Source organism: Diadema setosum, chromosome 20 (assembly GCF_964275005.1).
Source record: "Diadema setosum chromosome 20, eeDiaSeto1, whole genome shotgun sequence".
Taxonomy (NCBI): domain Eukaryota; kingdom Metazoa; phylum Echinodermata; class Echinoidea; order Diadematoida; family Diadematidae; genus Diadema; species Diadema setosum.
The window spans coordinates 20,492,961-20,513,960 of NC_092704.1; the positions used below are offsets into that span (position 1 = coordinate 20,492,961).

The 21,000-nt window shown below is 38.5% G+C and overlaps 1 protein-coding gene across 1 annotated transcript in view; it reads left to right on the top strand.

Moving 5' to 3' along the window:
* Positions 1-20,643, top strand: part of LOC140243350 (ubiquitin carboxyl-terminal hydrolase 40-like) — a 42,289-nt gene extending 21,646 nt beyond the window's left edge. The window contains exons 16-29 of the mRNA XM_072323024.1: positions 425-498; positions 1,376-1,698; positions 2,986-3,127; positions 3,528-3,645; positions 4,185-4,351; positions 11,497-11,598; positions 12,064-12,244; positions 13,021-13,279; positions 14,467-14,529; positions 14,912-15,128; positions 16,087-16,120; positions 16,172-16,260; positions 19,175-19,275; positions 19,780-20,643. Of these exons, the coding sequence (XP_072179125.1) occupies positions 425-498; positions 1,376-1,698; positions 2,986-3,127; positions 3,528-3,645; positions 4,185-4,351; positions 11,497-11,598; positions 12,064-12,244; positions 13,021-13,279; positions 14,467-14,529; positions 14,912-15,128; positions 16,087-16,120; positions 16,172-16,260; positions 19,175-19,275; positions 19,780-19,885 (1,976 nt within the window). The 3' untranslated portion in view covers positions 19,886-20,643. The remainder of the gene's footprint in view (positions 1-424; positions 499-1,375; positions 1,699-2,985; positions 3,128-3,527; positions 3,646-4,184; positions 4,352-11,496; positions 11,599-12,063; positions 12,245-13,020; positions 13,280-14,466; positions 14,530-14,911; positions 15,129-16,086; positions 16,121-16,171; positions 16,261-19,174; positions 19,276-19,779) is intronic.
* The last annotated feature ends 357 nt before the right edge of the window (positions 20,644-21,000 follow it).

Genomic DNA, 21,000 nt, shown 5'->3' on the forward strand with positions numbered 1-21,000 from the left:
TAACCCGATTTCAATTCCGTTTGCTTTAAGTGATGGCACTAGGTGAGGGCTTCAAAACTTCTACGCAGAATTTTGACCTTTGACTTCTTTGACCTTTGACCTTGATTTTTGACCTATATTGTACATTGGCTACAAAATGCTACTCCTTCGCCATTTCTAACCCGATTTCGATTCTGTTTGCTTTATGTGATGGCACTAGGTGAGGGCTTCAAAACTTCTACATAGAATTTTGACCTTTGACTTCTTTGACCTTTGACCTTGATCTTTTTACCTATATTGTACATTTTGCTACTAAATGCTACTTCCGGCGGGGACTTATATTACGCACCGCGTAATTTCTACTTTTCCTTGTTGTTGTAATGGCAGTTCTTGACTTTTACATGTGTGTAATGACAGTAGCTTGGTTTTATTTTTTTTTTCTCAGATGACCCAAAGAAAACGCTTCAAGAACAGAATGTTACCGATGGCAGAACTCTCTTATTGTGGGATGGAAAGGAGGTAATGTCATTGAGGTAGAATCCCCCCAAATAGAAAAGAAACAAGAAACAAAACAAGACAGAAATTAGACTCAATCCAAGACTTTATGAATAATAATGAAGAGCGACATATTCAAATCAATGAATTCTTATGTTGAGTTGTCTTTATTGCGACTCACTGACAGACATACTTATTCACATATATGTAGCACAAAATAGTCCAGAATTGATCAAAACCAAATAAATCATTCAGTACATAAGATCTGTGTGTTTTGTAGTCTTAGGCTTGGATGCATGAATACTCTTCTACACAGGTCATTCTACATGACAACGCATTCCATGTTTAGCACAAAAAGAATTTCTGAGAGTAATGCTGCAAAGGAAGAGAGAAATTAATTCAAACAGGATTTCTGAGTACTTTTAGTTTTATCTAATGTAAGGACAAAAATATGTGTTTGTTGTAGACATACAGTGAGTGCAATAAGCTGTTAAATGTCTTTGTGTGTAAGTGTAAAGTCTTAGTCTACCAAGTCCACTTTGTGTCAATGTCAAAGATATGGGGAAACTGTTACAGAAGGGTAAAGATAAAATGAAGAGGGGAAATAATGTGCACTGTTTATTTCAAGAAAATGTAGTTATTACTGTAACTGTTGCAAACTTTACAGATTAGCCTTTTGTTGTGAAAAATGCTGCTACATTGTATGATTACCCCCTAGAATGAATGAATGATTCAAGGAATGAATACTTGAATGCATTATGGTTCAAACAGATGGACAAATAGAGGGCAGAGAGATAGATGGTGAATTCATGATAGGATAAATGACTTTCCCTGCCATGACACAAGCTTGCACTGCACATGTTGAGTGATGCATACCCATTACCATGTTTGACATCTTCAGGTCGATGGAAAAAAGCCCCTGACTGGAGCCCACTGTGAGCCGATCCTCATCGTCCTGACTGCTCCCTCCACTTCCAGGAATCACTCTCTGGATGACCGGGGTGTCAGCGAACTGTCGTTGGGCGTCGCCAAGGACACCAAGATCTCAGAATTTGGCTGCATGGTGTCTGAGATGGTCGACATCGCCCCCGGTAATCTAATCCTGAGCCGGGTCAGAGCCGATGGTCCCGTGGTCCTGACAGAGGAGAACGGTGGGAGGACGATGACCCAGATGAATTTTGTGGATGGCGACAGGGTGGTTGCCGAGTCGGGGAGGAAGGGAGGGTAGGTGTGACCTATGTTGAAGGTGTGACGAGCTGGCTTTTTAGTGAAAATGACTACACAGCTTCTTCTTCTAATGAATACTCTGTTTATATTCTTTGAGGAAGATACACCCTCTTACATTATATGCAACTGCATTAGAATTATGAAGTCTGAATGTTACAGCATTTTTTTTTTTTCTGAATGGGCCATGAAAACACTGAGGATGCTGAGGATGGGCTTAATTTGCTACAACACGCAATTCCCATGGACAGCTGCCCGAGTATACTTGGAACTTGTCTTGAATGGGCTAAGATGATACACCTATGAGTGCCTTGGGTACCTGTTATCAGACAAGATTGAAAAGTGATAATCCAGCTCTTAAAAATGCTCCCAACCTGATGTAAAATGCATTCTCCCTCGGAGACATCAACAAGATAAATTTTGTATCAATCCATCAGAATTATTCAAAGACCTTGAAGAGACCACAGCACTGTGATGGGTAGAAAAGGATAGAGAGGTACATGTAGAAAGTACTGAAATACATAATGGTAAGCATGTTTATGTGTTTGCACCTTTAGTTCAAGCTGTGAAACCCGATATCAAAGGTCATCTTCAGATAGTTTTATATACACTTGTGGCCTGGTACGGTGAGCATACAATATGCTTTGCTGTTGAGCAAACCCTGTCACTGCTACAGTAGGCATAATCATCCTGCAATCCAACTACTAATAAGTAGGGATTACATCATCCTAAAATCCCAGTTGTCTTTTACAATGGTCTCTGTTTCAAACCGTAGTACTGTTACACATGAGTGATGTCCAAAATTGTCATTTAAAGAAGTTGTTAGGAAATACAGTCTTTGTAAATTGTGGCTAACAAAGGGATGGTATAGTTTTAGTTGAGATGGGCATTAAGGTTTTAATTTTCTGGGGAAAAAATTAGAAGCCATTCATATGAAAGTTTATGGAGCATACAATTCTAACAAGAATTCAAAGTTTATTTGATGAATATCGGATTTGAAGTGGCTGAGATATCCAATAACAAGGAGTTCGTAGTTGGACCCATCTTTTGGTAGGACCACTTTGTTTTACTTTCATTTTGGATATCTCGGCCATTTCAAAACCTATTTTTCATCAAGTCAACGGATAATTACTTTTAGAATTGTATGCTCTTTAATGTTCATATATGTAGTTCAAAATTATTTTGCAAAAAGTTAACACCAGAATCCTCATCTCAACCAAAATTATACCGTAGGGATATGAAGTATAAAGTAAGATCCTCACATTTTTCTGTACTTTATGACAATAGGAAGTTGGGAGAGGAATCTCTGGCATGCCAGGAGGCAGACAAGCAGGCAGGCAGCCTTCGTTTGACCGCCGAAAACAGATGTGTAGATCCCAACAATGAGGGCGACTGGCCAACCACTGTCATCGACTTCAGCAAAGCAAAGGTGAAGAGCCAGAATTGATGCATAGCTGCCACAAAGAGCGATAGAGATCAAAGAATGCGTGTATTCAGGTCTGAGTTTCTTCAGTTTGTCTTGCTCCACAAATGAAAATTTGTTAAGACGCAACTGCTTATCTGTAAATTAACAAGCATGTCGGAAAAAAGGAATCAGTGGGACTCAAACCTGTCATCTACAGATCAGCAGTTGTGATCTTAACAAATTTTCATTTGTAAAGGGAGACAAACTGAAGAAGCTCAGACCTGAACCTTCACCCCTCTGAATGATATCTTGCTTTCGATGCTTGTGTTGTTTTGTGTGCGGTGTGTTTATCAATCTTCATCTTATACCTAAATCTCATGTGCACTGTCATTTTTGTCACAGTTTTATTGTCATACTTTTGCAGACGATTGCTGAGCTGAAACAGGCCATCATCGTCAAGTTTCATCTCTATGGCAACCACAGGCCCAAAGATGGGTGCCGACTCCGCATCAGTGACAATGCTCTTGGCCTCCTGCCTCCTTGTAAGTTTAGATGAAAATATGTCATGGAGGATATTGCAACCCCTTTTAGTACAATTGTCAAAAGTAATGGATCACCACGTGATGACATATAGTTTTTGTCGTTTATTTGTCCACAGTACACTTTGTACAGTGTACACATACAATAGTTATTTGTAGTAAGTTTACTTAATACTTACTTAGTGAAATCACACAATTAACACTGCCACATCATTTCGCTCATTTAATCTGCTGCTTACCCAATACAGTTCATCTGTTTTGTACAATTGTAGTTCATAAGCACAGTGCTAACTTACCACTTTTGTTTGATAACCTATTAGTTTCTTAGTGTGTATGAGAGGCTTGCGCATTTGTTCCCGTATCCACTTTGGGAGCAAGAATATTGCTTTTTTTATGTGTTGCTATTTTTTTTATTTCTTATTTTGTGAAATAATTACTAGGAAACTTTGATTTTATTTTACAGATATCAAACCATTTGTTACATGTATACATTTATGAGTGTTTGCATCATGCTGCACTCTTTTTGTGGTTTCCTTTTATAGTACATGAAAACCAAAGCTTGGAAGATGCGGGTATCAGGCGAGGCAACACCATCGTCATAGAAACAGGCCTGCCCCCGGAATCCAATGAACTCACTCTAAAATTCAGTATGCTTGGGGACCCACAGTCCTGGGACGTCACGCTGGATAAGAATACAACAGGAAATGAGGTACAGTGGGACAACAATATTACTAAGTTTTCATTTGTCAGGCTGATAAACTTTGATCATGTCTGTATGGGTGCATTCGAGCGCTCTCTTAAAGCGAACTGTACAGTACCGTACCCACACCAAAGGAGCGCTCGAACGTTCCTAAAGTGTACCGTACCGTACTGAACCGAGCCAAAAGTGAACCACTTCCCGATGTGCTCCAAAAGCGTACCAAAGCGTACCAAAAGTTCGCTGTAAAGCATGCGCGTATCATGTGTCTACGTCACAATGCAAAGGCATCATTCTCTTTGTTTGGGACAGCTGCTAGTAGTTCAAGCGCCAGGTGGATGAGATTCTTGCTACAAAAATATTATATATATACAAAATATATATAAAATATTAAATATATACAAAAAAGACCTTTTCTAAAGATAACATGTTTCTATATCCTTTTATTCCTAGATCAGTGTAGACCGTTTCTTTTGGCAGGACAGCTTCTATAACCCTCTATTCTCAGCACAGTGTAAACCCTTTCAAATGGTAGGACAGTTTCTATAACCCTTTTATTCCCAGCTACTGTACTGTGTACACCCTTTCATTTTAAAGGACAATTTCTATAACCCTTTTTTTCCCAGCTCAGTGTAGACGCTTTCATTTAGCAGGACAGTTTCTATAACCCTTTTATTCCCAGCTCAGAGTAGAACCTTTCGTTAGTAAAGCCAATTTCTATAACACTTTCATTAGTAAAGACAATTTCTATAACCCTTTTATTCCTAGCCCAGTGTAGTCCCTTTCATTTGGAAGGACAGTTTCTATGACCTTTTTATTCTCGGCTCAGTGCAGACCCTTTCATTTGGAAGGACAGTTTCTATAATCCTTTTATTTGTAGCTCAGTGTAGTCCCTTTCATTTTGGAGGACAATTTCTATATCCCTTTTACTCCCAGCTCAGTATAGACCGTTTCATTTGGGAGGACAGTTTCTATAACCCTTTTATTCCCAGCCACTTTTTCCAGCCTTTCATTTTGGAAGGACAATTTCTATAACCCTTTTTTCCCCAACTCAGTGCAGACCCTTTCATTTAGTAGGACAGTTTTTTTATAATCCTTTTATTCTCAGCTCAGTGGAGACCCTTTTATTTGGTAGGACAGTTTCTATAACCCTTTTATTCCCAGCCACTTTGTACAGCCTTTCATTTTGCAGGACAATTTCTATAACACTTTTATTCCCAGCTCAGTGTAGACCCTTTCATTTGGAAGGACAATTTCTATAACCATTTTGCCCGTAAGTCTTACCTTGAAAAGTTGAAACCCATTCAGAATCAAGGTTTTAGGCTTTGCTTAGGGGCTTTTCGTACATCTCCTATGGAAAGCCTATATGTTGAGGCTAATGAACCACCCTTGCACTTAAGGTATGAAAAGCTATCACTACAATATGCCACCAAACTAAAAAATAAGCCTTGCAATCCTACGTATACTGGTACTTTCATGCCGCGTTACAGTAATTTCTATAATCTCAAACCTTCGGCCATTAAACCATTTGGTTTCAGAGTAAAAGAAGCTCAGAGTAGAACCTTTCATTAGTAAAGAAAAATTTCTATAACACTTTCATTAGTAAAGACAATTTCTATAATCCTTTTATTCCTAGCTCAGTGTAGTCCCTTTCATTTGGAAGGACAGTTTCTATGACCTTTTTATTCTCGGCTCAGTGCAGACCTTTTCATTTATGAGGACAGTTTCTATAATCCTTTTATTTGTAGCTCAATGTAGTCCCTTTCATTTTGGAGGACAATTTCTACAACCCTTTTATTTCCAGCTCAGTGTAGACCGTTTCATTTGGAAGGACAATTTCTATAACCCTTTTATTCCCAGCTCAGTGTAGACCGTTTCATTTGGGAGGACAGTTTCTATAAACCTTTTATTCCCAGCCACTTTGTACAGCCTTTCATTTGGAAGAACAATTTCTATAACCCTTTTGTTCCCAGCTCAGTGTAGACCCTTTCATTTGGAAGGACAGTTTCTATAACCCTTTTATTCCCAGCTCAGTGTAGACCCTTTCACTTGGCAGGACAGTTTCTATAACCCGTTTATTCTCAGAGAATAGTGATGACAGACGCTTTGTTGTTTATACGGATTCATTGTCTAGTCTTATGGCTTTACAAGGTAGAACTCATAAACACCCTTACATCATTCAGCTATTGGAGACTCAGCATAAATTCGCTTGTCTCGGTAAGCAAGTCATTTTTGTTTGGATACCAAGTCATCGAGGAAGTTTAAGCAATGAAAACAATAGTAGCTTTTCTAAAAGCTATCAATTTGTTTATTCAGTTCTAAATACATGGAGGCAACTGTTTGAATCCTAATCACAACAGGTATACCCTTGGGCAAGGTATCTTATGCTAATTGCCTAGTCTTTCAGAGGAGACCGTTTCATTTGGGAGGACAGTTTCTATAACCCTTTTATTCCCAGCCACTTTGTACAGTCTTTCATTTGGAAGGACAATTTCTATAACCCTTTTATTCTCGGCTCAGTGTAGACGCTTTCATTTGGCAGGACAGTTTCTGTAACCCTTATATTCCCAGCCACTTTGTACAGCCTTTCATTTGGCAGGATAGTTTCTATAACCCTTTTTTTCCCAGCCATTTGTACAGTCTTTCATTTGGAAGGACAATTTCTATAACCCTTTTATTCCCAGCCACTTTGTACAGCCTTACATTTGGCAGGACACTTTCTATAACCCTTTCATTCCCAGCCACTTTGTACAGTCTTTCATTTGGAAGGACAATTTCTATAACCCTTTTATTCTCGGCTCAGTGTAGACGCTTTCATTTGGCAGGACAGTTTCTGCATCCCTTTTATTCTCAGCTGAGTGTAGACCCTTTCATTTGGTAGGACAGTTTCTATAACCCTTGAATTCCCAGCTCAGTGTAGACGCTTTCATTTGGCAGGACAGTTTCTATAACCCTTTTATTCCCAGTCACTTTGTACAGCCTTTCATTTGGAAGGACAATTACTATAACCCTTATATTCTCGGCTCAGTGCAGACCCTTTCATTTTGGAGGACAGTTTCTATGACCCTTTTATTCCTAGCTCAATGTAGTCCCTTTCATTTTGCAGCACAATTTCTATAACCCTTTTATTCCCAGCTCAGCGTAGACCGTTTCATTTGGAAGGCCAGTTTCTGTAACCCTTCTATTCTCATTTTAGCGTAGACCCTTTCATTTTGAAGGACAATTTCTATAATCCTTTTATTCCCAGCTACTTTGTACACCCTTTCATTTGGAAGGACCTATTCTATAAACCTTTTATTTCCAGCTCAGTGTAGACCCTTTCATTTGGCAGGACAGTTTCTGTAACCCTTTTATTCTCAGCTGAGTGTAGACCCTTTCATTTGGTAGGACAGTTTCTGTAACCCTTTTACTGCCAGCCACTTTGTACAGCCTTTCATTTGGAAGAACAATTTCTAAAACCCTTATATTCTCGGCTTAGTGCAGACCCTTTCATTTGGGAGGACACTTTCTATAACCCTTTTATTCCTAGCTCAATGTAGTCCCCCTTTCATTTTGCGGGACAATTTCTATAACCCTTTTATTCCCAGCTCAGTTTAGACCGTTTTATTTGGCAGGACAGTTTCTGTAACCCTTTTATTCTCAGCTCAGTGTAGACCCTTTCATTTGGCAGGACAATTTCTGTATCCGTTTTATTCTCATTTCAGTGTAGACCCTTTCATTTGGTAGGACAATTTCTATAACCCTTTTATTCCCAGCTGCTTTGTACACCCTTTCATTTGGAAGTCCCTATTCTATAATCCTTTTATTCCCAGCTCACTTTAGACCCTTTTATTTGGCTGGACAGTTTCTGTAACCTCTTATTCTCATTTCAGTGTAGACCCTTTCATTTGGTAGGACAGTTCCTATAACCCTTTGATTCCCAGCTACTTTGTACACCCTTTCATTTGGAAGGACCTATTCTATACCCCTTTTATTCCCGGCTCAGTGTAGAACCTTTCATTAGTTAGGACAATTTCTATAACCCTTTTATTCCTAAGTTGGTGTAGACCCTATCATTATTTTGATAGGACAATTTCTATAGCCCTTTTATTTCCAGATTAGTGCAGAACCTTTCATTAGTAAGGACAATTTCTATAACCCTTTTATTCTCATCTCATTGGAGACCCTTTAATTTGGCAGAACAGTTTCAATATCCCTTTCATTCTCGGCTCAGTGCAAACCCTTTCATTATGCCCTGTATACACAAAGTGTATAAGGGGGTATATTGGAATCTTTCATTATATTTTGTATACATGAAGTGTATAAGGGGGTATATAGGAATCAGCGTGTGGTCAGTCGGTCGGGCGGTCCGTTGCAAATCTTGCATCTCAAGGTCCTTCTACAGTTTTGATGCAATTTTGATGAAACTTGGGGTACATGATGACATGGAGGTGTAGATGTGCAAGACATGTTTTTGTGTTTGTTGTTGGAGAAAGCATTGCCATGGTAACCAAAATTTTTTCCAAAACCTTTTGGAGTGAAGTACTTCCGCAGTATTTTAACCCTAAAGGGGCCGGGGGGGGGGGTAGTTGAATCACCCCCCTTTGCCCTTGACATTTTCCGCGACCATTCTGCCTCGCAAATTTTTTTTTACCGCGCTGCTCACTGACTCTTTACTTTCAAGTCTCGCACATCTTATGACACCATTTTGTGAAAATCGGACATACCGTTATGCCCCTGCACATTAACAACCTTTTATACATGCTTGTCAGACTGAAAATGTCCCAAAAGTGTGATTTTGTGTACAAAGTTTATGCAAATAAAGTTTTCTCACCTTATTCAAAAAGATATGATTATTTTCACTTTCAGTGGCTGAAATCAATTAATTTTAGCATAAATATGCGTAGAATAGGTTCTGTAATAAAGTTTGTGAAAAAAAAACACAAAAAAACGAAAGGTCGAAAACAGAGAAATACATAAGAAGTTCATTAAACAATAGAATACATATTAAGAAATTAATTTTGATTTTGATTTTTTTTGTCAAGTATATTGTTAGGAATGCTACAAGGAATAATGTAACAAAAGCTTTAGCTTTATTTTCTGAATTAGAGCAAAATTTATGATTTCACGCATATTAATTAATATAGAATATAAAGAATGAAAAATTCACTTTTTCCTTTTATAGTTTGGTAGATTACGCAACAGGCAATGTACGTGCCAATTTTCAGGGTGAATGCGTGATCGACGGTCAAAAAGCCCGGCTTGGTTAGGGTTGAGCAATTTATTTCAAATTTGGTACGTACAATGATCTATAGGTGTAGTTATGCAAGGCACAGTTTTTGTTTGTACCCTATGAGGCATTGCCATGGTATCAGCGTATTTCCTTGAAAATCTTGTGCAGTGAACTACGTCCACAATTTTGAAAGTTGAACTAAAATTTGGTATACATGAAGACATTGAGATGTTGATGTGCAGGAAATGTTTTGGTATGTTTGTCGGAAAAAGCATTGTCACGGTAACCAAAATTTTCCCCAAACCTTGAGGAGTGAACTACTTCCACAGTATTTAAGAAATTTATTTCAAATTTGCTCTGCATAATGATCTGTAGGTGTAGTTATGCAAAACATATTTTGCATTTGCACCAATCAAGGCATTGCCATGGTAATGGTATATATTTTCTTGAAAATCTTGTGGAGTGAAAGACTTCCACAATTTTGAAGCAATTGAACTCATATTTATGAGTCGCATTTATACACTGTATCTATTTTTTGTATTTTGGTATTTTTGTATTATTTTGATATAAATATTAATTTTTCCGCTAAACTGTGCGCTTTAAGAAACATCTGTATTAAAGGTAGGGGATACCTTTTACAGACCTCCCAAAATGCAGCAAAACATTAAGTATGAACCTCAGGGGACTTGTTTAGGCCACTGCTGAGAAATTTGGAAGTCAACAGTTATCTACAATTTGAATAATGCACAAAACTCAACTACTCAGTAGTTCTGTGTGTCAGCCACACTTAAAGGTCCAGTTTACCTTTGGGAGCAGTGATTTCAAAAATGTTCAAGATATCACATTTGATGCATATGTGTAGGTCTGTTGTATCATAAAACATCCTACCATATGAAATATTTGCCATAAAACCTAAAATATAAGGAGATATCAGGGTTTTTCTCAATAAACCGTAACTGTATACGGTTTAGTCTGGAAACATTTTTATTATAACTATTGTTCACATTTTGTGTATTTAACTACACTTAACATCGATTATATGGATTCAAATTTTGACAGTGGTTGTTTCTATCCCTAACTCATATTTTAGAACTATTTTAAAGCACCAATGCTTTCATCTGCAAATGGTAAATTATGCCTTTAAGCCTTTTTGTTGCAGTCTTCTGTATTTTTTTATCTATAAACACAAATCTAAAAGTATAAGGGCTAATGTAATAACATAATAGTGTGTGGCAAGAATGTATATAGAAATGTTTGTAAGTTTTGATGAACTTTCTTCACAAAATATACATGATGGACACACATGCAGTGCATGGGTCTGCAAAGGTAGCCTAGTAATGTACTGAAATTTACGGTGAGCCCCGAAAAAAATTCAATTCAAAATCTAACGGTCAATAAAAATGTACTAAATGTTACCTTCCGCTTTCAATACTATATGGGAGTATCTAAAATGATACTCTCTTCAACATACCACTGTATTTATACAAGTCTTCATTTGAGGCATGCAAATGGGATTCCCTACCTTTAAGCGCCTTACAATGTATTATTATTATTATTTGGTGCAATGGTGGTTTTACTGTCAAAATCAAGTTTTTAGGTTATTTAGAAGCATATAGTTTGCAGAAAACCTGTTTTATGGCAGCCATTTTGGAAAAATCCAAGATTGCGGCCATATAGGTATCGGGGCAAATGGAAACATTGTTTTTCTGATTTCTCATACAATAAGCTTTCAAAAATGTATCATTTTGATACTCTCCAAAAATGTCTGGCAAAATTACATAAGGAACCTAACTAATATATCCATTTTATTACAGAAAGGGGGGGGGGGGATTTGCCCTGATATGGTTGTAAACTCCTGTAGGTTACTATTGTGCACAGTAGTAATTATGCATTTTCGTGAATATACAACCACTCTGTAACACTCCTCTTTCTACACGTCTGGCAGTGCCTTCAAAGAATGCTGCATATTGCTGGTATCGAAGACTCTGCATATCACCTGAGGAAGATCAACTGGTGTGGTGAAGCTACTAATGTGATATCTGACATGGTATGTCAACTGGAGTTATAAGGAAATAGAAGATACATTTTAATTACGTGACAGCGCATCACAAAACCAACAAAAGTATCTTGACCTTGCTTTTCCGTAAGGACTCAAAGTAGGTGAAAAGGGTCAACCTGGTCACTTTGTATCTGCCTATATTGTCTGAAAGAGCAATTCTTCCTCCTAAAAGTTCTTAAGTTTGGGGGTCATAAAACAAATATTGAAGAGGCAAATTATCTTTGTGTGCTGTTTTTCTTTAGAATACTTTTTTTCCCCCTTGAATAGTGTCCATTAATAAAAAAGAAAAAACTCTTTATGCACTCTTCACTTTCATCTTTAGTACATTTTCAAAGGGTGATGCTATTGCATTGATTATTTGGTATAGTTATGGATAGAATGTGCTTGATTAGTGTGCAAACTTGACAGATCTTCAGTTAATCCATGTACAATGACCCCTTATTCCCTTCTCAGGACCAAACCCTGTCTGAGCTTAATCTTCAAGATGGAGATCACGTCATGCTAGAAGCGGGCCGCCTCCCTCCCAAGGGGTTCCTCCTCCTTTCCGTCTGGCTCCACCCACCTCCAGAGAAGAGCGAGGCGGCCAGTTCTCAAATGGGCGGGGCCATGTCGTGGATCACTGAGCAGTTCACAAGTGAGTCCTTCACATCCGCAAAATCTTGGTTATGAGTCAAAATTCTGTCCAGAATCAGTAACATGACGCAAAGACCTTCAGCAGAACAATGACTCTAATATGACAAGAGGGTGACTGTATCTTTGTAAGTGTTGGTTTGAAGATGATCAAGGTTAAGAGTTTACTTTCTGTTTATTCAGTTTATGATTGCGTGAAGTTGTCAAAACTTGGATTGCATATTCAAAGATACATGCATTCACATGGTCTGTTATAAAAAAAAAAAGAAAATTATGAAGATCTATTCTTTAAAGAGATAAAGTATAATGACACTTTGAAATATCCATACACCCTTTTGTCATATCCAAGCAAAGCACTCTAACAAGCACCCTGAGAATTAAAAGAAAAAAAAAGGCCTTCAGCACAACTTCTGATGCCATTTCTGGGTTCCTTTAGCTGACAAGCTGAAGCAACCTCTAGTGCCACTTCCATGGTAAAAAAAAAGGGGGGGGGGGAGGCAAGTGGTGACACCTATGTATTCCTATCTATGGGTGCAATAAAAGTGGGGAGGCCTAAGTACCCCCTGCCAGCCCTGCTGTACACTGCCACCCACATCTAGTGTCTGTAAATATAGATAGAGGGTACTGACTGACAAACCGTACATTAGAGATATTCACCATCATTAGCCTTGAATGTTGTGGTTAAACTCTTTGTAAATGTTGCTTGCAGCTTAATTTAGAAGTGTCAGCAAAATTGGACCAATGCAGAATGGGTATTTTCTGTCTTTCCATGGCAACCAGAAATCCTGTACAGTCTTACCAGCAGTGCAGACGCAAATTCCCAAGATAAACAAGAGTGCCCACTCATCGATGCTCAGAGTGCCTTGCTCGGGCAGATCGAGATATCCCAAGATGCGTCTGTCGACGACCTCAAGAACCAGGTCCTCACTCTGCCGACGATGAAGGATGCCTCCGTGCCGACGAACGACTTTCTCCGCCTCCGTCTCATGGAGGATGGCAGGATGGGAAGGGTGCTACGTGACAGTAGGCAGAGTTTGAGGTGGGTCCGTGTGCCCTATTTCTTTCTTTCTCAATGGGTTTCATTTGAGCTTTAAGTATGGGGCTGTCTGGTGGCTCATTCTAGCTGTAAAGGGTGTGTACAGTTCTGGTTGAGGTGAGAATTTAGCTTTTAACCATTTGCAAGATATTCACAAACCACTCTATGAGATGTGAAAGAGCATGCAATTCTAAGGGGTATCAAAAGTTTATTTGATAAAAATCGGTTTTGAAATGGCCAAGATATCCCAAAACAAGGTGAAACAAAGAGATCCTAATAAAAGGTGTGGCCTGTCGCCTTTTATTATTATCACTTTTTGGGATCTCAGCCATTTGAAAACCAATTTTCATCAAATAAACATTAAATCCTTCTTAAAATTACATGCTCTTTCATATTTCATAAGAGGTTTCTCATTATCTCACTTAGGAATGTTCAAAACATGAATCCCCACCTCAACCAGTACTGTACAGTTTCTACCCATTGAGGACGAGTCTAGAGTATACTTTGGCAGGTGTCCATGGGAAATGCGTGTTGTGGCAAAATCAAACCATCCTCAACGGGTTAATATGTAGTGTTTAGTGATGCTACCCCCTATATTCTGACATCTATGGGCTGCCAAGTCACATTTATTGTGTGTGTTCTGCTGGGCATATTTCTGTGTAGGGTTTCATTAAAAGTTCCTATCAAGGTGTATCATTGGAAAAGCTAGCAGCCTGTTGTTGTTTTTGTTTTATGGCAGCACCTGTATTATCCTGACCCTACACTCCAGACTATGTAATAATCCCTGTGGTGTTCCATCTTTTCGATAAAATGTTGTACATGTACATAAAATTCAGGTTGGCCAGAGGGAGATATTTGCTTAGCTTGGCAGTGGAAATTTCTATTTTCTGGTAGATGCTATAATAAGGTTCGATGTCATGTCAGACATGCATGAAAGCAAATTATCAGTATGCAAGAAGGCAAATTATTATCATCGTTGATAGATTTAGAAGCTTTTGATATCTTATTATTCTCTATAAAAATTCATTCGCAGACAATCGCTGAGAATCATTAAACTTGATTGAGATTGATGAATAGCTACGCTGCATGTGGCCCTGGCCAAGACGGATACCTTTGGACATATGACGACTGTAGCAAACCAAAGTTTGTACATAATTCTTTCACACTACCTGATATTCTCTTATGTGTAGGGTTGCCAGAGTGATGTCATCAGAGGTAGCGGTGCAGATTCTTGCTGAGGAAGAACAATTAAGGTATGTTTTTTATTGCAACATGTCTCATGCATTATGTCATGCAAGTTAATTTATCAATGGTGATATACATTATTAGATAGGGCATGAGTTTCTTTCAGAGTGTATTTAAATTTATGGTGATATACATACAATTGTAAGTAGGGCACAAGTTTCTTTCAGAATGTATTCAAATTTCATGCACAGCTCTTGGACAATCAGTGCTGGCATAGGCCAAGGCACAAATTTATGGTGATATACATGTATATACAATTGTAAGTAGGGAACAAGTTTCTTTCAGAATATATTTAAATTTCATGCACAGTTCTTAGACAATCAGTGCTAGTGCTAATCTAAGCTTCTTTGGTGTTAAATTTTCTGCCCTGTACTTGCACATCACGTGAAGGCCAGCTCAATTCGTCCTGACAGTCAAGCAACGGATTTCGCAGGACCGCCAGTACATGCCCCCTGAGGAGCTCATTTGGGATGCTGAGAAATCTGCCGCCCCCAGCAGTCTGCGACAGGCCATTGCAGATCACATGCTCTTGCCAGTGGAGAGGATTGCCGTGGCCAAACATCTCCACAGAAAGTATGAATGGCTTCTCATTCCAGAAGACCGTCAGGTAAGTAAGAGAGAATTATTGCAGTTGTTCATGTTCTGTGTATTTTTTTTTTCTCATAGTGTTGGTTTCTGTGCTCAAGGACCACAATTCAACAAATCTATACATGGAGCTGTCAATTTATTTACTGCATGATATGAAAGTATGAAATCATTTGGATAACCCCTTCATGTGCCTTGACTCGCAGTTAGACAGAACTTTTATGAAGCATCATGAAGGTGTACTTGATGCAGTATTGCAAGAATTAATTGATGACTATGTAGTCCCACCCATGCAAGTTTATGTTCAAGTGTTTGTTTGTTTGTTTGTTTGTTTTTTTAAATCAGGGAAATCAGGAGTATTTGACAATTGAATTGCCTCAAGTTCAGTCCCTGAAATTCCTGGAGTGTGTACATATATTTTTAGAATATAGAAGCTGTACAGTGTAATCACCATCAGTGTTAGTTGTACAACTAGTGTGTTTGCACAATGCCAGCTCGTCCTCTTATGGTGACTATTAAAAGTCTGCTGCAATCCCATGGTTGCATTGGGCTCAGTGACAATAGTTACGTTCACACACAGCTGCCAAACTTAACTGTCGATGATTAGCTCTACTCGTGATTTCACTATGCGGGTTCACAAACGCACCTAAACTTTAAGTTACAACTTACGAGCGAATCCCAGTCGATGATTACACTGGAAGTGTAGAGTCTTCCCTAGATGATCTTTTGCCCATACAAAATAGCAATGAGTGGGGAAACAATGAGTGGGGATCTCCCCCCCCCCCCCCCCCCCCCGTTGCTTCCACACAGCGCTTAACTACAAGCTAATCATCAAGAGTTAAGTTTTTGACCTTAAAACTTAAAGTTTAGGAACAGCGTGTGAACTTAACTAATATTGTCTGAATTCTTTGTAGGCTTGTATGAGGTACACGTTACATGGTTGTGCTTCCTTATACTGCTTGTATGGTATCCCCTTCAAGGTGACACAAGCAGGCCGAGGCAGGGGAAGAGGAGGTGGAGGAGGAGGTGGAGGAGGAGGAGGAGGAGGAGCGGGCAGAGGAAGAGGCAAGAAAGGCGGTGGCCAAAATGCCAAGCCCATCAATCTAAAGCAAGCTCCATACAACGTGAGGGACGGGGACGTGTTTGGGGTGCTGGTGAGTCTTCTGAGGTCTTACTATACAAAATATTGGTCAGTTTAAGGCTTCCACAGGTATAGCTAGTACACATCGAAAAAAGGTCAGTTTGACAAATCAATATTTTCAGCAATTGAGAGGGTACAGCTGTACAAAGTTAAAGGCATAATTTACCATTTGCAGATGAAACAAAAACCCAGCATTAGTGCATTGAAATAGTTCTAAAATGTGAGATAGGGATAGAAACAACCACTGTAAAAATCTGAATTGGTAAAATCGATGTTAAGTATTGTTAAATATACAAAATGCAAACAATAGTTATAATAAAAATGTTTCCAGACTAAACCGTCTACAGTTGCAGTTTATTCAGAAAAATACGGATATCTCCTTGTATTTTAGACTTTATCCCGAAAATTTTATATGATAGGATGTTTTGTGGTCATATCTTTATTATTTTTTTTAGATCACTGTTCCCAAAGGTAAACAGGACCTTTAACATGCACATTTACAGCTGTACAAAGTTTTAACATTTTACAGTTCTTGCAGTGGTAATTGGTCAAATGCTGTGCACTTTTCAAATACTAAATGAAAAGGATGGTATAGTATTGGTTGAGATGAGGATTCAGCTTTTAACTTTTGCGAGATACTTAGAAACCACTTTATGAAAATGTTAAAGAGCATACAATTATAAAAGGAAATCAGACTTTATTTCATGAAAATCAGTTTGGAAATGGCTGACATATCTAAAATCGAAGTAAAACAAAATGATCCTAATAACAGGTGGGTCCACCCTTTTATCAGGATTGCTCTGCATTGGATATCTCAGCTATTTCAAAACCAACTTTTAACAAATAAACATTGAATTCCTTTTAGAATTCTCGCTATTGCCAATGACGTAAAAAGTACCCGGGTGTGGCTTTTTCGTCAAGATTTAGTGCACTTCGTAGCAAGGGCACTTCCGGCGCGGGGCATAATTTGCACAGCGCTAGCGTGCGCGTACGTGTACCTTACCTATAGCGCCGCGCCGACCACGTATAGGCGGCTGTACCGTACCGCCCGAGCCAGCGAGTGGCCAGGCCTGTCGTACTCGTACACTGTAGTCCCCGCATGCATTGCCCTAGGCCGGTGGCCGGCCTTGCATTAGCATGCACTACTGCACGCATAAGCTAGCACATACCGGTACAGCGTACTGCTTGATCATGCGATCGATGTGCACATCACAGATCAGTCATCTCTGCATACGCTGAAAATATGCTGGAAAATATTCACCCACCTGGATATCGTCATGGAATGCCCATCTTTTTTTTATTTGTTCTCTGTCGAAATGTCGCGAACACAATCGGGAACGAACGTGATCTCAAACTTAACCTGTCTCCGAAGCAACTTCTTCCAAGTAAGTACATTGTACGTATAGGCACTAGGCCTACTACATTCAGCTCTATGGCCTACTACCACCACTAGTAAGTCGCGCGTGCACGTACTGCGCTGTGGAGTCACCCGAAAACTTCACCCACGCGGCCACGTCACGTCTCGCATTCCAGTAAGGGTCCTATTTGTGCAGATTTTTTTCATTTATTGTCGTGCAAACAACACATGGCAGCTTCGCAGCAACAACCAGTATTCGTATTAACAGCAATTTCTTAAGAATGGAGATATTTCAAATCATATTAAAGCTGAAATTCAAGTCGAAAAAACAGGAAGTACTCGTAGAATACAGTCGGTTGTGTGTGTAAATAGCATTAGTCACGTATCACGCGCGTACGAACGGAAGTGATTTCGCTACCGGACTATCCCATAATGCACCGTAAATGACGCTTAAATCATCATCCGGGTACTTTTTACGTCATTGGCGATAGCGAGAATTACATGCTCTTTCATATTTCGTTTAAAAATAGGTTTCTGATTATCTCAAGAAATAATCACAAAAAAACATTGGAATCCTGAAGTCCCATCTCAACCAAAACGGTATTATCCCTTTAAAGGTAGGGAATCCCATTTGCATGCCTTAAATGAAGAGTTGTATAAATACAGTGGTATGTTGAAGAGAGTATCATTTTAGAAACTCCCATAAAGTATTGAAAGTGGAAGGTAACATTTAGTACATTTTTATTGACCGTTAGATTTTGAATTGAATTTTTTTCGGGACTCACCGTAAATTCCAGTACATTACTAGGCTACTTTTGCAGACCCATGCACTGCATGTGTGTCCATCATGTATAATTTGTGAAGAAAGTTTATCAAAACTTACAAACATTTCTATATATACATTCTTGCCACACACTCTATATGTTATTACATCAGCTCTTATACTTTTAGATTTGTGTTTATAAATAAAAAAAATACAGAAGACTGCAACAAAAAGGCCTAAGTGTGGCTGACACACAGAACTACTGAGTAGTTGAGTTTTGTGCATTATTCAAATTGTAGATAACTGTTGACTTCCAAATTTCTCAGCAGTGGCCTAAACAAGTCCCCTGAGGTTCATATTTAATGTTTTGCTGCATTTTGGGAGGTCTGTAAAAGGTATCCCCTACCTTTAAGGTCTGGAGCTCTTACAATACTGATACATGTAGGTCTCAAGATGTGATGCAACAGATTATATGTTCTTGATTTCATGAAAGGTTGTTTCTGACTGGAGGTACTTTGCTACCAGATGGGAGCTTTATGTGAATAATATTTAGTTTATAGTGATTTGATTGCTTTTCGAATGCATGTGTTCAAGTTGAAATGTGATGGTATGCGGGTGTGTTGGTGAGGCCTTGAATTATAAAGGCTTGTAGCAATTCTATATAGCCCATCAAATTTGATTCATACCGGAAACATTACTCAAAATACATGTAGATCTGCATGCCTTTGACAATGAACTTTGATTGATTGTATAATGTTTCATGACGAATGTCATAAAAGGTTTTATTCACCTCTGTATGGCATGAAGGACTTGGAACATGATCCGATGAGAAATGACAATTTCACCACACAAGAAGATGATGAGGGCAAACAAATGATGCAGCAACTGGAAGAGGAGAAAAGAACAAGGTACAGAAGCATTAACACAAACTCATTATTCAACAACAGCCTCCGTCTTATCTGGAAGTAGATGAACAGAAAAATACTGTTTTATGGAACAATATCTTCAAGGCACATATTAGAAAAAAAAAAAGAGGAGGAAAGGATTAGACATCAGTGTGAGAACACATTCTTAGTGAAATTTTTTGTACAGAATAGAAAGCTTGTGGAAAGTTCATTGTACTTTAAAAAAGTGACACAAATGTAGATCAAGGATGAAGCCGTGGCTACCAAAAACCTTGTAATGGCCATCAAAACGGCATAAAGGCTCTTGTTAAAAATGTACTAAGGAGCAGTTTAATGGCTATCATAGATGAAAAGATATAGAAATACATGTATAATAAAACTATATGAAAGGTATTATACAGCTATTCAAATATTCATACTTTGGATTGCATGTTTATTGGTTTTGATATAATTCATTATTACCATCATCAACATTTTTTTGATTTTTTTTGATTTTTTTTTTTTTAGGAGAAGGGATAGGAGAAATGCAGTATCAATGGGTGAGGCTAACTCCAAGGAGCGTCGCAAGAAGCAAGAGGTTGGCCTGTCGATACGAGTTGGCAACTTTAGGTGACGAATCCCATCTTCTGATGAACACACAAACAACAATGCAGCCTCACTGTAGTGATATGCCTCAGAGAATCAGATTTCTACATAACCCAGCTCTGGATGCCCTTTGCTGGTATACAGACAGCATAGGGTTGTACCGTCTTGTCTATAAAATGTAGAGCAAGGCAGCGTATGAATATAAAGAAGAAATGATTTGTTTGTCGGAAAGCCTTTACAGTGATCATGCAGCCTTGGAAAACTTTAGTCCTCTCCTCAAAAGAAAAAAGATCAACTGTTCTTGTATGCATGAACATGATAGATACAAGCTGTATGTGGTATATACAGTATGTACAATCATGTAACTGCACACATATGCTTTTTTTTTTTAAACTACATGTAACATTCACTCAGTTGTATCTCATCCCATTCGTAGAACAATTTCCATACACTCATTTTCTTACTGACTAAAAGATACAGATATGCTGGTAGGCATTAAAGGGTACTCCAAGTTTGGAAGTTATGTGTGAGCTACAATCAGAGGTAATTGAGAGTTACTGTATGGTTGAAAGAAAGTGGAATGTGCCAAATTTTGCTGGATATTGAAAAAAAAAACAACAACAAACAAACAAGACATAGTTCATTCAGGGAAAGGGTAAGGATGCAGATATCAAATTTGTGGAAAAATTACCTGGTAGTTAGGTGAGATGCCAGACTCTCACCCAGCAAATCAAGCAAGTAAATTATGGTTAATGTAGAACTGCAAACTGATTGTGAGACATCAAAAGTGGGTTATGAATACAGACAATTTTTTTTTTTTTTTTTTAAATCCTAATGAATATGTTTAGACTGGAAAACAGTCATTTGAATCAACAAATGTACATCAGTTGAAATAGGTTGTGTTGCAATCACTGTAATTAAGTGGCTATATTATTCCTTTGGATTGAAATGTTAGCATACATGCAAGGGGAATGTGTTCCCAGGCAGAAGGTTAATATGTATCTGATATGAAAGTAGTGTAATTTGAGAAACAAGTGAATGGAGAATTGAGCAAAATGCAAGAAACTTCATTCATATCGCAGCCAGAAAATGTTGCCATTTTACCGTGGCATCACATGAGTGCGGTGAAATGGGTTGTTTTTT